At 52.3% G+C, this 15,731-nt stretch overlaps 1 protein-coding gene across 1 annotated transcript; it reads left to right on the top strand.

Annotated features, from left to right (window-relative positions):
• Window positions 1-870: 870 nt before the first annotated feature.
• On the top strand, window positions 871-972 carry BLACAT1 (BLACAT1 overlapping LEMD1 locus; the record flags this gene model as incomplete). The annotated part of the gene is made up of 1 exon (XM_082494658.1): window positions 871-972. One exon carries the CDS (start codon window positions 871-873, stop codon window positions 970-972), a length of 102 nt encoding a protein of 33 aa, XP_082350784.1.
• Window positions 973-15,731: the final 14,759 nt, after the last annotated feature.

Genomic DNA, 15,731 nt, shown 5'->3' with positions numbered 1-15,731 from the left:
GGGGAACAGACGCTGAGTCAAGGCTCTGCAGGGAGCCCCAGGCAGCAATCGTGCTGTGAGTGCTGCGGTCCCTCTGCTCTCTGCACGGCTGGAGGGGGCCCAGTCGTGGTGGTGAGGATGTGACTTGCTGGGCAGCGCGGTGCTGCGCAGTCTGGGCATGGCTCCCTCTGAGCCCAGCACCGCCTCTTCTGGGGCAAAATTGGAGCCGGTCATTTGCAAACTGCACAAAAGCTAAAAATTAAGGTAGGGAGAGAATGAAGGTTTCACTTCAGATAGTATTTCTATGGGTATTTGTTATTTATTTAAAAAAACTCCAGCCTTTCATTTGCATAATTACATTTTGCAGCTGTTGGGCCATAATGTGGGCTGCGCTTTGGGGCATTATTTTATCCGTTGGAAACGGACACAAAGAGAGTGAACTCCGCTCTCAGCTGTGCCTCATTGTGCCGCAACCGCTGGTGCTGCCTCTGCGCCGGGGCGCTCCCAGGGCACCCCACCTCCCGGGGCCTCGAATATGCATTAGGCGCTGCAAGCTGTCCCCGCGTCTGTCCCGATTGTTCGCTGCTTTTGAGGAGAGAGGCTGGGGAGGGGCCGGAGGGGAGGGAGGGGAGTTTTAATCTCCTCGTCTTTCGCTGGGTGGGGGGGAATTTGGGAGCGCGTGGCTGGGGGTCTCGGATGCGGGGACGGAGGGGGAAGGGAGATGTGCGGCGGTGCGGCGTCATGTTCCAGTTTTGTGATTTTGGGGATCTGTCCTACGCCCTCCGTCCTGCCCGTGCATCCCCCGTGCATCCGCAGGAGCTGCCCTGACTCCTCTCTCTGTCCCCGTCCAGGTCTCCCGGGGCTGCTCCCAAGCCTCTCCTGCTCCAGGGGATGCCCCAGTTCACCTTCGCTTGCTTCTGCGGGCTCCACGGCTTCTGCAAGATGAAGAGGAAGAAAGAAGAGTCCAGCGCGGAGCAGGAGACGGCAGTGTGAGGAGCAGACCCGTGTGTGTGCCCCGCCGAGCCGTGCCTCGGGACCCCATCCCCTTCCCCTCGGTACGCCGGGACTGCCGGGGGGGACATTTGCTGCCTCCTTTCTTCTCTCCTCTCCAAGGACCAGCGCCCCCCGGGCATCCTCCTCTGCCTGCACTGCCTCGGGGTGTCTCAGGGGACTGGGGGGCTGCTCGGCCCAGCTGATGTGCCTGGGATGGTGCAGGGGAAGGGGAGCCCGGGGCTGAGCAATGGTGTTGCTCATCGATAGCAGCAGCGGGCTGGGGAGGGCCCGGGGGGAGCTGGTTAATCTGCTCCAACACACTCCCCCTGCAGCTTCTCTCATTTTCTCTCCCCTCCCTCTTCCCAGATACTTGCGTGTCCCGGGGAGAGCCGGAGCACGGGAATGACCTTGCCGAGAGGCAGAAGCAGATGCTGTGGACGTTATCCAGGTGCTGCAGCAATTCTGCCCGGACACCCAGTCCGGCTGGGCGCTGAGCCCTCGGGACCCGAGCAGCCGGTGTCGGAGGGACCCTGCGTCCCAGAGGGGTAAAGATTTCCCTCCTGAGCGAGCCGACCTGCCTTTGCTTCAGCAAGTCTCAACAGGCAGATGTTGGAGGGGTTTTCAAAAGCCGGGGCCAGTCCTTGTCCCTCCTGGAATCACAGTGCCGGAGAGGCTGGCCCCTGGCTGGTAAGTTGTCCTGCTGCTGCGGAATTGACTGAATGTAAAAAACAAGCTGGTTTGCGGGTTGTTGTTTTTTTTTTTTTTTTTAAAGTCTGTCTCAAGCAAATATCTGTGACTCCAAGAAGCCATTCTCCGTGCCTCTGCCCTGCCTGGTCCCGTGGGCGCCGCACACCAGAGCGTTTCAGAGGCTCCAGACGCACTGACCCTGCTCGGATGCTGCTCCCTGTGCTGCCGGTGCGAACCGAGAGCTCCCGTGTCACGGATCGGGGGGACACCTCCGTGTGTGACCCCCATCCCCTGCACGCCTGAGCCAGGAGGCTCAGCGGGAGGTTGTTCTTGGTTGGCAAACAGACCAAAATCCCTGAGCTTGGGGCATCTGAGATTCACTCCAGGGACATTTATAGCACAAACATGTCCTCCAGTGCAGAAATCCTTATGTTCTTCCATACTGTGCTTCCCTTCTCCATATGGAGACCCCCTGAGCCTGAGGGGTGTAACCCCCAGGGTTCGTCCTGCTCCTGCCACCGTCTCCGCCTGCGGTGGTGGAGCATCCTCCTTGGTCCTCCCCTCTCCCCCACCCTGTCTGTGTGTCCTTCCCACCCTCCGCTGAAGCCATCGGGGAGGTCCCTGCGTGCCGTGCCCTCCCGGAGGCATCTCAGGCAGACATCCCCGCTCCCATACCCTCCAAACAGCCCCGGGCTCTGCGTGCTGGTGTCGGTGAGCCGGGGCCACCCCCCGGGGTTTGGGCATCGCTGTCGGGGTGTCGGTGCCCGGTTCCCACCGTCCCGATCTCATTCCAGACACCAGCAGCTGCGATGGCCCCGCTGCTCCCGTTTGCAAGAGGTGCTGGAGAGCAGCAGGGACAGCCCCCAGGAAAGGGTAAATGCCGGGGGGCAGCCGTGCCTGCTGCCCCTGGGCCTGGGGGGATAGTGACTTGAGCAGATTGACACCCCCCAGGCAGCCCCCGCTGCAGGGGATGAGCACACCCGGAGAAGAAATCCTCCCCCCCGTGATTAACTGGCTCGACCTTTCCAGGGTTTGCCCAGTGCTCCCAGACCAGATTCGCCCTCGGCAAACAGAGCTGTACGCGCCGCTGACAGCTCCCCTTCGGAGGAGATTTGTTGGCTCAGCCAACATCCAGAACCAACACGGCTATTATTTTATTTTCTTGTCCAAAGGATTTAGCACAAAAACCTGAGCCTGGCCAGGAGCGCCAATAACACGAGGTGCAGCTGAGGAGCTTTAAATCCTCTCTGCTGGGCGCCCGTTGTCCGGGGCGCGGTGGGAAGCAGCTGACTGGTGTGGGATGCACTGCTCGGAGCCGGCTCGGAGGTGGCGGCCAGCAGGGACCGGGCACGGGGGCATGGACTGCACGTGGTCTCCATCTGCCAGACCCCGGGGTCGGGAGGCTCAGGGGAATTTCCTTTTTCCCCTCTTTAAGCCCAAGTGATGTGAGCTGTGGGATCCAGCGGTTGAGCCCCCAGGCAGTGTTCCCAGCCGGGTATTTCCCAGCCAGGCTCCAGGTTTCGGCACGGGAGTGGGCACACGGTGGCACGTGAGGTGCCCTGTGAGGGACCAGCCAGGAGAGTGGACGGCTTCCCTGTCATTTGTCACCATCGAGCTCAGCAGTTTTCAGCCCGGCACGCACAGATCGATGGAAAACGCTGTGGTTAGTGCCGGCTGTAATGTCTCCTCTGGGGCTGCATCAACCTTTTACTTAGGCAGCGCAGGAGGAGCGGCCTCGCCGCGGCACCGAGGGTGGCTGAGGTTAATGCTGATGCACCCACTGGTTTGGCCGACAGTGCCCCATTCCTGGGGGGACACAAGCTGGCTCCCTGCTAATGGCGACGGGAGCAGGCATCACCCTGGTGAGTGCAGCGGGGAGAGCTGGGGCTGTTCCAGCAGCAGGCACGTGCTCCGGGGAGACCATCAAAAGCAGAGGTTTGGGGAAAATCACGGGCAGCTTTGCTCAGTCAGGCTTTACAGGAGGTAAATTATTACCGTGAGGTTGAGGGGGGTTGGCCCAGTTCATTAATGTGTAACCTTCGCCGCTAAACCTCTTGGATTACAGATCCATCACGGTTTGGCAGTGAGAGATGTGCGGCTAACGGCCGCCCCGAGATGTCATGTCTAGGCGGAGGCTCGGCGTTGCGCTGGGAGCAGCCCCGGAGATGGGGCTGGCGCACCACGGGATGGTGCTTTGGGGGCTCCCGGTTGTGGTGGGCATCCCCCAGGCTGGTCTGGGATGAGCTGGGAGCTCTGCTGGAAACACACTGTGCTCGCGTGGTGCGTGCTGTGCGTCCGTGGTACCTGATGCACGCGCAGCGCACACTGCAGGCGCTGTGCACGGTGCACACGCAGCGCGCTGCGCACATGCCGCGCGCACTCTGCGCACAGCGCACATGCTGCCCACACGCTACGCACGCGCTGTGCCTGGTGCACGCACGGTGCGCGTGCTGCGCACAGCCTGGGCACGGTGCACGCGCTATGCACACCCCGTACACGGTGCACACGCGGTGCACGCACTCCGCGCGCCGTGCGTGTGCGGCAGCTCTGTGCCTGTTCAGGTTTTCCCTGTGTCTCAAATCTTCCTCTCCCCAGTGAGGGGTTCCCGGGGCAGGCGTTTAATGGATGTTGTACTTACAGCTGAGAGGGGCAGACACTCACCCGCACCCCTTATGCGTGCATTTGGAAACACAACAAACCAGCCAAGTGCAGTGTGAATGTTAAAGCGCTCGAGCTACAGTTGTTTTAAAAGAGAGCTTCCCTCCTCCCTGGATGGATGTAGCTCTCAAAGCAACAATATGTTTTCCACCATGGCTCCGAGCAAAATGGTTTGCTCCTGGATTGACCTCTATTGTGTTCATAAATGGCTTGTGGTGCTTTTTGATTCCCCCATCATAATGACTTGACCTCTAGATTTATGGCTGAAGGTCCTTTCATCTCCACATTGTTTCCCACCAGACCCCAGCCTGCTGCTTTTCTGTAGCGAACCTGCCGAGCGCTGAGCCCCGCGCGCCCCTCCGAGCCGCCCAGCCAGCTTCCACCCACAAACCTGCGGTGGGCAAAAGCGAACGGATTTGTGGGTTGGTTTTTTTCTTTCTTTCTTTCTTTCCAGTGGCAGCATTTTAATAGGGCAGCGTATGCTTCTGAGACTGCGACGGCTGGGAAGTTGACAGCTCTTGTTGCAGTACAAACCCCTCTCTCTCTCTCTCCCCCACGGTTGCACAACCCCTGGCATTTTTAAACTCGGAGTTCGCTTATTGTTCAGGATTTCCTCTCGCCCTCCCAAGTGACAGACACCCTGCCTTTGGCTCTTCCGCCCCGCTTCTGCTTCTCCACTCCAGAAGCAACTGGACCTGAGCGACAACTGTAGTAGATAAATCTTACTAATGTCGGTGCCAATGAGCTATAAGCTGGAGTTGTCCATCCAGTGGTTTCCAAAGGCTTTTCCGAGGCTTTTCCACCCTCAGGGGAGAGAAGGGAGGTGCAGGGACCCCCACGGCTGAGCAGGGAGCCCGAAGCTGAGGCTGCAAACCCGCCTGCGTCCTGGCTGCTCGCGGGCATCCGGGGGGTAGAGGCTGCAGTAGGAGCACGCGGGATGTAACTTGTCCCCTCCGTCACAGAGGTGTCTCAGCGCGCAGCTGGGCTCTCTGCAAACCCCCGTGACAACACGACCCTCATCTGTACCGTGGGCTCCCAGGGTTTGTGGAGAAAACCTCCACCTCCGTCCTTCCTTGGGAAGAGGAGAGCCGTGCTCCCAAAAGATGCATTTGTTCCCCTCGGCAATAATCCTCCTTTAATCCTATTACACTAAGGAAAGCACCCAACTTCCCTCGAAGCGGATGGTGGGATGCACGGAGGAGGGTGGCCCCTCTCACCGTGGGCTGCCCTGGCCAGGTCCCCACTGGGGCTTTGGGGGGGGACATCCCATGGCTCAGCCCCTTCCCGTGCGCCCCGAGCTTTTCCTCCAGCGCCAAAGGGCTGGCGTGAAGCCGGCAGCCCCAGCGACACTCCTGCACCAGCCCTGGGGATGGAGAAATAACGTTGTCTGAAACGAGGAGCTGCCTGTACCGGGGCTTCAGGGGCTGGAGCTGATGCTGCAGTGTTGGGAAAAATCAGTTTTAATGATCAAAATAACCAGAGCATCGCCTCAGGCTCACTTCCAAGATAGGCAGCGGAGCCCCTTTGTAAATATTGGCTTACTTGGGAGCGAGGGAGCCTACAGATGTTTATTTGCATGACAATAGCCGGGTTGGGGACCAAACCGTGTGTGTGCGGGGGCGCGGGGCGCAGCCCCCATCGGCAGACGGGCTGGTGACGGAGGTGGTCCTGCCAGGGGAGCGTGCGCTGCGCCGGTTGGAGATGAAGAAATGTTTGTGCAGCGAGCTGGAAGGGTACGCGCACAAATTGCAGGAGGCAAGCCAAGAAAAAAGCTGCAGATTGAACTCTCATCTTGTAACACGTTCTTAAAGGTCTTGCCGGAGACGCAAAAAAGGAGCAGGGAAGAACCCAGGCGATCCCGAGGCAGATGCAGCAGGACATGCGGCTTCCACCCAACCGCCCCGCGAGCATCGGCTTGACGAAGCGCATTGGATTTAAGACGAGTGCCGAGTTTGCTACGGGCAGGGCAATTTCTGCATCCCAGGTGGTAACCAAGAGAAAAAAGCCTTTTTTTTTTTTTTTTTTTTTTTTTCCCCAGCAATCACCTGGCCAAAGCCGCCCTTTCTCCCTCGCACGGGCAGGATTCTCTTCCAGCTGCTCGACATTCCCGTGCTGACCCGCTGCCCCCCTGCTAGCGAGCGTGGGGGGATTGCGCAGAGAAATACCTCGGGCAGCCTGATAAAATCTGCAGGGTCACGGTCGGGCTCGGTCCTCCCAGCCCGTGCCCGCTCACCTCCCCGTGCCGCTGTCTTCCCACAGCTCAAAAAACAACCGGTCTTTGTGGCTGCCGCAAACCACCAGGTTTTTCAGAAGGTTACTGCGAGGACACAGCGCAGGCAGTCTCGGGCAGCCCCAGGTGGGCGCGGGGAAGCTCACGTTGCTTTGGGAAAACGCTGACCTTGTCCTGTTCCTATTTTTGCACATCAGCACAGCCTCCCGAAATCAGGGTTTGCAGCCCCAGTGCTGTCCTTGGCGAGGACCTTCGGAGTTCTCTTGGGGCCAAAAAAAACCCCGAAGTTGGTGAAACACAAAGCATATTTCTTGAATGTAGCTTTATTTTTGCACGGTCCCCCCCATAACACGCGGTGACCGTGCGAGCGATGCACTGGTGGACTTGAACCACTGGGGATTAATCACTGCTCTGGAGTTTATTACAGGTGTTAAAATATGGGTCAAATTTGACCTTTATTTTATGTTGGTGTAAATCCAGAGAGACTGTCTGTGTACTGAGGTGTCTGCAAAAATACTGATTATGCAGAGATGAGCTTGGACTGGACCCCAACACTCAGATTTCTCCTAAATGCGTCTCAGCCCCATCCCTATGCAAAAGCACGTACACAGCGAGCACAAGGAGGCTGAGACGGGCTGACAGCAGGCACACGCTGAGGAAGCCCTGAGTCAACAAAGCCCTGCTTAAATTTAAGTGTTTGCTTTGGGATTTTGCTCAATCCAATAAATTTGCCTAATTCCTCCCTAACAAACCTGTATCGATCCCTCCAGAAGCGCACAACGGCCAAGCGAGAGGGAAAGGCACAGAACCGTCCTTGCAGCATCTCCCTAATGCCGCCTAATGAGAAGCAAAGCATTAAACCTCTTTTTATTGTCCTTTTCTTTTATCCCACTGTCTGGATTTCATCACGAAGGGACCTACCCAGACATGTTCCTCAGGAGTCTCCCATCCCCAGTAGCCATAGAAACCAGCTATTTTTAGTCTGTTTTCATGATGCCAGTAAATGACTTTACTCTACTTTGGAGAGACAGAAGACCAGGTCAGCCTCGCGTTGCTGGCGGATGGTAAATGAGCGTCTCCGGCAAGGCAGGCGTCCTCTCCCGTACTGTACTGTACAGCTGAGAAAATAAATGTGGCGTTTGTAAATAAGCGCACATATCAACGCACAGAGCAGATCACTTCCTATTGTATTTCCTACGCTAGAGAAAATATTTATAAGAATTTTTAGAGTATGGATTTTATAGACGTTTGGAGATCAGGGGTTTTGGTATATGACAAGCTTCCTCCTTTTCTGAGCGGCTTCTTTAAAAGACCCCGTAATACAAATTACCAGTGTTTGGAAACGCGATCAATGCGGGTAAGAGCACGGTGGTACTTAAAGCATAAATCAGCCCCACAACAATGCCTTTCTTTCCTGGGATATCAGTAAGACTCGCAGCCAAAGGCTTTTGAAGTCAGACGGAAAAACACATTTGTCTGAGTAATTATCGGGCTACATGCTAATGAGCAGCGCTGGCCGGGTAATTCGGTGGGAAGGAGGGAGCTGGGGCAGACCGTCATTTTCCTGGAGGGTTTACTTAAAACACCCGGTGTCTCCCGGGATGTTCCCCCTTCCCGGCAGCCCTGCGGCAGGATCCGGCCCACGGGGGCATTTCCCCAGCTGCTCCCCACCCTCCTGGGGGGTGCAAACGCTGGGGCAGCTTCGGGGGGCGCAGGAGCATCCCAGCCGGCACCGTGTCCTGGGGGAGCCCCGTGGGAAGGGACCAGCAAACCGAGCGGAGGTGATGGAGACTGTTCCCGTTTAATGCTCGCCAGGTGTCCTGGAGCTGTAACTACACTGAGCCCGATGGCTTCTGCTGTAACGTACCTAGTTTACAAGATTGTACTATAAATTATAGATGCATATCATGACTGCGGTTTGCACTGAGAGACCCACCTATTGATCTGTCTCCTGCTGGTTAATATTTGGCACTGCCACGGCCCTGCTTTGGGAAGCAGCGTGCTGGTGCGGGTCGTTTGTACGTCTCTCCGTCTGCACTTGGAGCAAGCACTTTCCCGGCCCGACTGTATGAGCACACGGGGAAGCAGCTATGGCAGCTGCTGTAATAAACCGGCATTATGATACCCCACCGAGAGACGGGTTTCATTTCGTGCGTGCTGTTTGCAGCCCTGAGCCGGGGTGGGAGCAGAAGGGGAGGTGGGTTTGGTGGGTCTGCGGTGGGAGACGGGCAGAGGCAGGGGGAGATGGATTTCCCTAACCCCGCTCTCTTCCCACCAAGCCCTGCGGGCAGGCAGCGTGTCGCTCCGCAAAGCCGCTCATTTACACACGCAGAGTGCAGGTGCAAAGCACAAGCTGCAATGAAATCCAGCTTTATTCAATACAGCGGCTGTTGGGATGAGCTCCCAAGACCCGAGGTGACCGCGGATACAAGCAAAGGTGACACTCATAAGGACAGTCGAAATTGGTTGAACTTTAACACACTGAAACACAGGACGGTCACGGCACTGAGGCAGCAGAACCACACTGCAGTGTAACAGCCACACACGCACCCCTCCACCGCTGCCGCCCGCGGGCGGCGCTCCAGCTGAGGACGGCCACCCGGCCCAACTCAGCGCATGTACCGCGGCGCCCTCCCTCGCGGCCGGGCCCTTTAAATCCGGGGGTGCCGGGGCTGGGACAGACCAGAGACGGTGGGGATAGGGGGGTTCCGCCCGGGGTGGGGGCGCCGGTGGGCTCTGCCAGCTGGGGCGGGACAACCCCTCCCCGGGTGGTGGTACAGCCCACGGGGGGGCGTGGCCCGCCGGGGCGGGCGGGCGGCTCGAAAGGCGTTAGGCGGCCTGGTGTGAAGGGCTGCGGTCTGCTCCGCTGGGAGCGGGACGGGGGAGCCCCGAGGCGGCTCCGTTTCGGGCGGGGGGTTCCGGGGCGGCGGCGGGGCCCGTGGGCTTACACGGAGGGGCCCGTCGGGGCTCCGGAGAAGGGGTGCGGCCTGTGAGGGCGCGCATGCGCGGGGCGGCGCTCAGGCTCTTGGAGGCAGGCCGGGGCTGACTGCGCCGAGACCTCGTGGCGCAACGGTAGCGCGTCTGACTCCAGATCAGAAGGCTGCGTGTTCGAATCACGTCGGGGTCACGGCTCCCTTCGGGGTTCACTTTTTAAGGGTCTGTGGGCAGAGCGGGGCCGGCCTCGGGGTGCCCCGGCCTCGGGGTGCCCCGGGGGCAGCGGGCCGGGCAGCGGAGCCACAGGCCCGGCAGTGAGGGCAGAGCTCCGGCGGCCCCTCCTGGGCTCTAATTTTTGCTTGGGGCCCCGGTGCCTGTGACCTCTGGGGTGCTGCAGCCCAGCTGAGGGGCCAGGCAGACCCAAAATTGACAAAACCGAAATGCGGGTGTGCTTTCCCTGCTTGAACTGAATAGGTGCCCTAGGCGGGGTGGGAGAGGGACAGGGAGGGGAAGGTTCTGGAAGGTCGGGAGATGCCGGCGGTGGTAGGATCACCCCGTTCTCCTGCACCAGCCTGAACCGCATGAGGGTGTCACCCGAATGGGCTGCAGCCCAAAGGTGGCATTGAGCTGTGTCTCAGCCCTGCGGTTGCTTTGCCAATTCAGGCGCTTTAAAAGCGTGTCCTCTTTGTAAAATGTAGCACATCGATTAGTGCCATAAAATAACTCTACTTACAGGTGAAAACAGTAAAAATGTCTAAGTGCTGCTGTTAGGAGCGTAAGTGAAGAAAGTTTGGACAACAGAACTATTTCACTATGATTTCTTTCTCAACTACAGGCAATACTCTCGAAGACAGCATAGGAAAACAATTTTAGACAGAATCATTTTTCAAAGGTGGTAGAGTTCAACTGCTTTGCTACCACTGGGAAATACCCAGTCTTTTCAATGTGCCAGTCCTACACAGATGTGACCCCAGAGCGCTCAGGAAACGTGAGCGGTATTGGGACCCGGTGGGGGATGCCGGAGTACCGCGTGCGTGGGTGAGTAGCGATCTGGAGAGACGGTGCCAGCTGGGATCCTCTCGCCAATGTAAGTAATATTTTAGGAATGTTTTTGTCTCCAGGTGCTTGTGTTGTACAGCCTCGGAGGGAACTCTGGCAACAGGCTTTGAGAGGATAAACAAAACTGAACCACCAGTAACTGGAGCACAGCTTTTAACCAGCCCCGGGTGACGGTGCCCATCTCCTGTGACGCTGTATGAAGTAAGTGGTGCCTGCCTTCTTGCGAAGAATCCCCAGCAGTAGCTGAATTAGATACTTTTTAGAATTATAACACATAGTGCTTCCATACATAACTTTTTTCCTGCCTTTGCGAGGGTAGAAGTAGTTCTAGCTTTGAAGCAGGTATTCACTTTGTTATTTTAAACTATTTTACATTTGGAAGGAACAATAAAGGCAAAGTCTAATCTGCAGGATGAACAAAGCTTCTAAGTGGCCATTAACTTTAACTGCTTTTACCTGTTCGGCAGATGATGGGTTGTGTACACCTGAGTTCCTGTAGTCTTGATCTCTTTCCATTAAATGGCCTTTGTCTTGACTAGCTTTTCTTTTGAACTTCATTGCTTTATAAGAGCACACAGGAATGATGCTTTGAGCTTTGTTGTCACAAAGATTACCTTTATGTTGAAAAATAGCACCAGTCTAAAAGAAATAGAAATTGAGTCTTTATTGCCCTGCACTGCCTTCACTGATACAATTTTAATTGCGGAAAAATGGCCAGGCAAAAAATAACCTCCTGTCTGGAAGTATATAGCCACAGCGATGTGCTCCCTGAAACATGCAATATTAAAGCCATTCGTAAGGTGATAGCAGGATATGTTTAAACCTCACTCTGAAAGCTTGAATAAATGTGTTGCATGTGTTTGCTACGTGGCTACTAATTAAAATGTATGTGCAATTGGTTTGGGATTTAACTGTGCTGTGGGAAGGGATGAATGGGCTTAAAGCAAATGCCTGGAACCCCTTAAAAGAATAACTTGTGGAACTTGAGTATTTGTCTTCTCTCTTCTCGCTGTTCTGTTACTATTGAATATTTAAACCTCTTTTATTTGCTAAAAAGCTCTTCAAGTTGTTAATTTTTTTTCCTTTGATGGGACAACTGCTTTTTTTTTTTTAAAAAAAAAAAAAAAGGTAATTGCTTAATGTGAATTTCCTGAGGAAGATATGGTTCATGGTTTCACTATTAATATTTGTTTTAATCTCAGTACCAAATCCGATACCAAAATACCTGGGTCTTGTTTGCATGTTTCACACACATGTTTGTGAAACAAGGAGTGTTCCAGAGCCACTGTGCTTTTGGCCAAGGGCTTCTTCACTGAAGTGTTCAATGCTGACAGAACTGGATGACTTAATACAATGGAAAATTAAAGTTACTGAGTATCTACTCAGTATTTAAAAATGTAATTGCAACGAAAAAGCCTCTCTGTGCATGTACTTTTTAATGCCAGGTGCTTAGTAAACGTGTTTTTTTTTTTTCCTGTTTGGAAATTACATCTGTTTGTTTCAGGGTAAAAGGACCTACTATGAATTCTGCAGAAAGTACTTCTTCCTAGGATTTTGTCACTTCAAACTGCTCTAATAGGAGCTAGTTCCAGCGAGCTTGGGTGCTTCACAGCTGAGGGAATATCAGTGCTTCAAAATGGCTTTCCACGCTCTATTTCCTGTCTTTTAATGTTTTAAATTGAATAGGTATACAGCATTGCTGTGATTGTATTCCATCAGATATTGGTGTCTGAGAGTATGATGGTGCAAACATCTTCCCTCTTGTGTAATCTTCAGCAATCAGTCTTATTCCTTAAAGGTTTCAAGCATAAGGTATCTTGTTCTTTTTTGGAAAGATGGTTTTTATAGACTAATCAGTGTGAAAGAATTTATTTACAGTCATCCTGTTCCTACTATACATTCTCACTTCCCTTCACCTTGCCACCTTAATAAATCCCTCTAGTTTCTTAATTATTTTTGATGCTCTCTTGTATTCCCCTCTGTCTCTACTGCACCCTGGCCTTGTCAGCCAGGCAGGGGTCCTGGTAGCTGTGGCTCTGGAACTGGCTCAGCTTCTAGATTCCTTGTGGCTTGACTCTCCCTTGTCTACAGTACGGTATTTCTTTTTGTCCTTCAAAAAAAACCAAACCCCAAACAACAACAAAAAATACTATATATGTTGCTTTTGCCTATTGATACATCACCTTGGGCTTCTTCCAGAAATTGTTGGTTGTATCTTTCCAATTTTGCTCCCACAGAAGATGAGGATTAGCTTTTTCTTGGATAAACTTGTTTAAATTGTATGAGATGTAACTTTTATATTTAAGCTTATATGATACTCATGACACTTCCAGGAGAAGGATTTTCTCCATCTTAGTGAAACTTGTTTCTGATTGGCTTCACTACCAGTTCCCATGGGAAGCTAAGATGTCACAGAGTAGTCGCTAACACTAAACAATGGGGTGAGGGAAAGGACCCTTCCAGCACCCTCACTGTTTCAGTTGGCAATCAGCACTCCACTGATCATGTCAAGTGGTAAGCAGCTTCCTCTGAAGTGCTGGAACCTTCTATTTTGGATAAATATCCCCACTGGGAGCCAGTGTGGGCACAGCTGAGGTCTGTGGGCCATTGCAGCAGAGCTGCAGCCTTGGCGATGGACTTTCCCTGCTGGCCAGGGCAAACTCATGGGCACTCCGAGCTGAAGTGGTTTCTTTAGAGAGTGATTATGTGATTAAGCTTGGTAAGGTCTCAATATTTTGTGAAAGAATGGCGCCAGCGGGACAGAACTTCATGTGAAATGTACCGTGTTACGTGATTTTTATTTTTCTTCGATCTCACCCGAGAAAAATTAAACATGAAGGTAAATATAGTAAATATGGATTGCGGTACGATCTCCTGGAATCTGCGTGGTCTGTTCCCACCGTGATCTGTGGGGGGCAGTGCCCTTCTTTCTTCTTTCCTCCCATATTTTGTCAGTTGATACATAGAAGTTCCTGAACTGGTGCCAGGGGGTGAAGAGCTTCACCGCTGTACTGGGGGCTCACCTGCCAGCCTTCCCTGGGCTGCTCCCGAGCCTGCCTTCAGACTTCCATCAGGAGATGTTGAGAAATGAAATAGGAAGATTGCCAGTATTTGGTGAGGCTCTGATGAAGGGAGTGCTGATGCTGAAGAGGCTGTTTATATAAAGCTCATCTTTTTAAACCACCTTTCATCTGAGTATTTGCTAATGATGTTTGTCTATACCTATGACTTGGATTTTGTGTCCTGTGAGACAGGTACCTATCTGTGGCTCATGGAAATAGAAACAAAGACTATGTGAATGTCATTGAGGTAGTTTCATTTTATCTTGTACCAATCGCTTTGCTTAGTAGCGTAGGGTGAGGAAAGAGTATTGTTCCAGAAAACCATCTAGAAAGGCATTAAAGAGCAGATCTGAAGCCTCCATCCTTTTAAGGGGTAGCAAGTGAGGTGTGGCTTTAGGCAGTTTTGCTCCTTAAAACAAACAGTCTCTGATCTCTGGAGTTTTTTATTTATTTTCCTCCCCCCACTCCCTCCAATAGGGATGGCAAATGTTATAATCAAAATCAGGTCACAAGAGACCAATGCATGAAGGAGCAGCTGTTGCATGCAGTCATGCACAATATTTCTGTGCTAGAAATGATTCATTTAGTCTGTGTAATATATATGGAAATGTGCTGCAGGAGCATTGCCGAAAATAACCTATTGTATTCATACAGCCCCAACAAAACTGATCTTTGATTTGTGGATTTTACATGCCTTTTCCCTTTTATGATACATCAAATAAACATAGGCAATCTACCTTTTAGTTAGGTAGCATTACTTGACTGTACTTAATCTGTATGTATATTCTTCTCTTAAACTGACATACCTGAATGCAATACCTTCAGCCCTGAAAGCATAAACTAAATGAAGGCTATATCAGTGAGTTGTATGAAAAGAAAATCCAATCCTGTGGCAGAAGCATTCTGGATGAACAGATAAAGGAGGTGGAATGAAGAGACTGAAGTGGGGGGACCATTTCAAAGGTCTTATAATATTCTGAAAAATCTGAGCTGAAAGGGTCTTTTTACTCAAGTAGAACATCCTGTGTTTTAATCTCAAAAAGCCTTTTGGGGAGTTTCTTCGTACTAAAAGCTGTTTTGCCTCCACCTTTTCTTTATTGTTATGTCCTTTGAAGTTCTCTTCAAAGATGAAGCCAAACTTCCCATTTATTCTACAGGCTGTAATGAATATCCAGCTTTGTTTAAGCAATTAGCTTGGTGGGGTGATTTCTGTTGCTGTTTTAAAAAAAAAAAATAAAGTTCCAAAATCCTGAGCGGTTTAGACATGTTTTGAAAAACACTAAGCCAACAGCTGTGCATTGGACTAATCTGACAGTATAGCAGCTGTCATAACAAAAGCAGAGCTGGTTCAAACACAGCTCCTTTGTATAGTGATTGAAAATGATTTAAAGGAAAAGATTATTTACTGGTTCTACTGGGTTGAGCTGCGGGCTGGAGAAGTGACTGTTCACTTGTTTTTGGTATGTGACCCCAAAAGTTGAATGGGCTCTTAACCACCTCTTTAGCTTAGAGACTCAAATGTGTTTCGATACTCGGCTCTGCCTCTCGCTGCTGGCTTTGTTTGCAGTCCCTCTAGGTTTCCGGAGCCATGTTGTGTAGGTGCTTGCCCGGATGCTGCTTGGGTGATGGCAAGTCATTTCAACATGCATCCCCTCCGCATCTGTAATCAAAGAATGCTCCAGTGAACGCACAAGAGAATAACTAAGCAATGCTATTTGTAAAGTTTTCCTGAATTGTAGCTTTGTAAAGTATCAAATTATGCAACCTGGTATTGATATTTCAGGCTAATTCACGCATGTTTTAAGGCCCTTTTTTCCCATTCTCCTCATTCAGACGAAAGTACTGAAGTTACCTTTGAAACAGAAGACTTCAAAGTGACAGCAGCCTTTGCCTCTGGCTATGCTGAAATAAGTAATCTGCTAATGCATGAATATTTTATGGATCTACAGCTAAATGAAGGAAATTGCAAGTTGATATAAACTGATGTTCTTTGTATTAGCTCATGACAAATGCAGCAATTACCTCCAATCAGTTAATTATAACATCCTGCTGTGGCCTGCTTTCCACTTTCTTGGGCTTACTTTTGTAAGAGGACTAAGTATTTGTTAAACTCACAGTTCCATAGCTGC

Source organism: Vanellus vanellus, assembly GCF_965231255.1.
Source record: "Vanellus vanellus genome assembly, chromosome: 23".
Lineage (NCBI taxonomy): Eukaryota > Metazoa > Chordata > Aves > Charadriiformes > Charadriidae > Vanellus > Vanellus vanellus.
The sequence above is the reverse complement of the archived record's forward strand: the minus strand, read 5'-3'. Positions and strand labels throughout refer to the sequence as shown.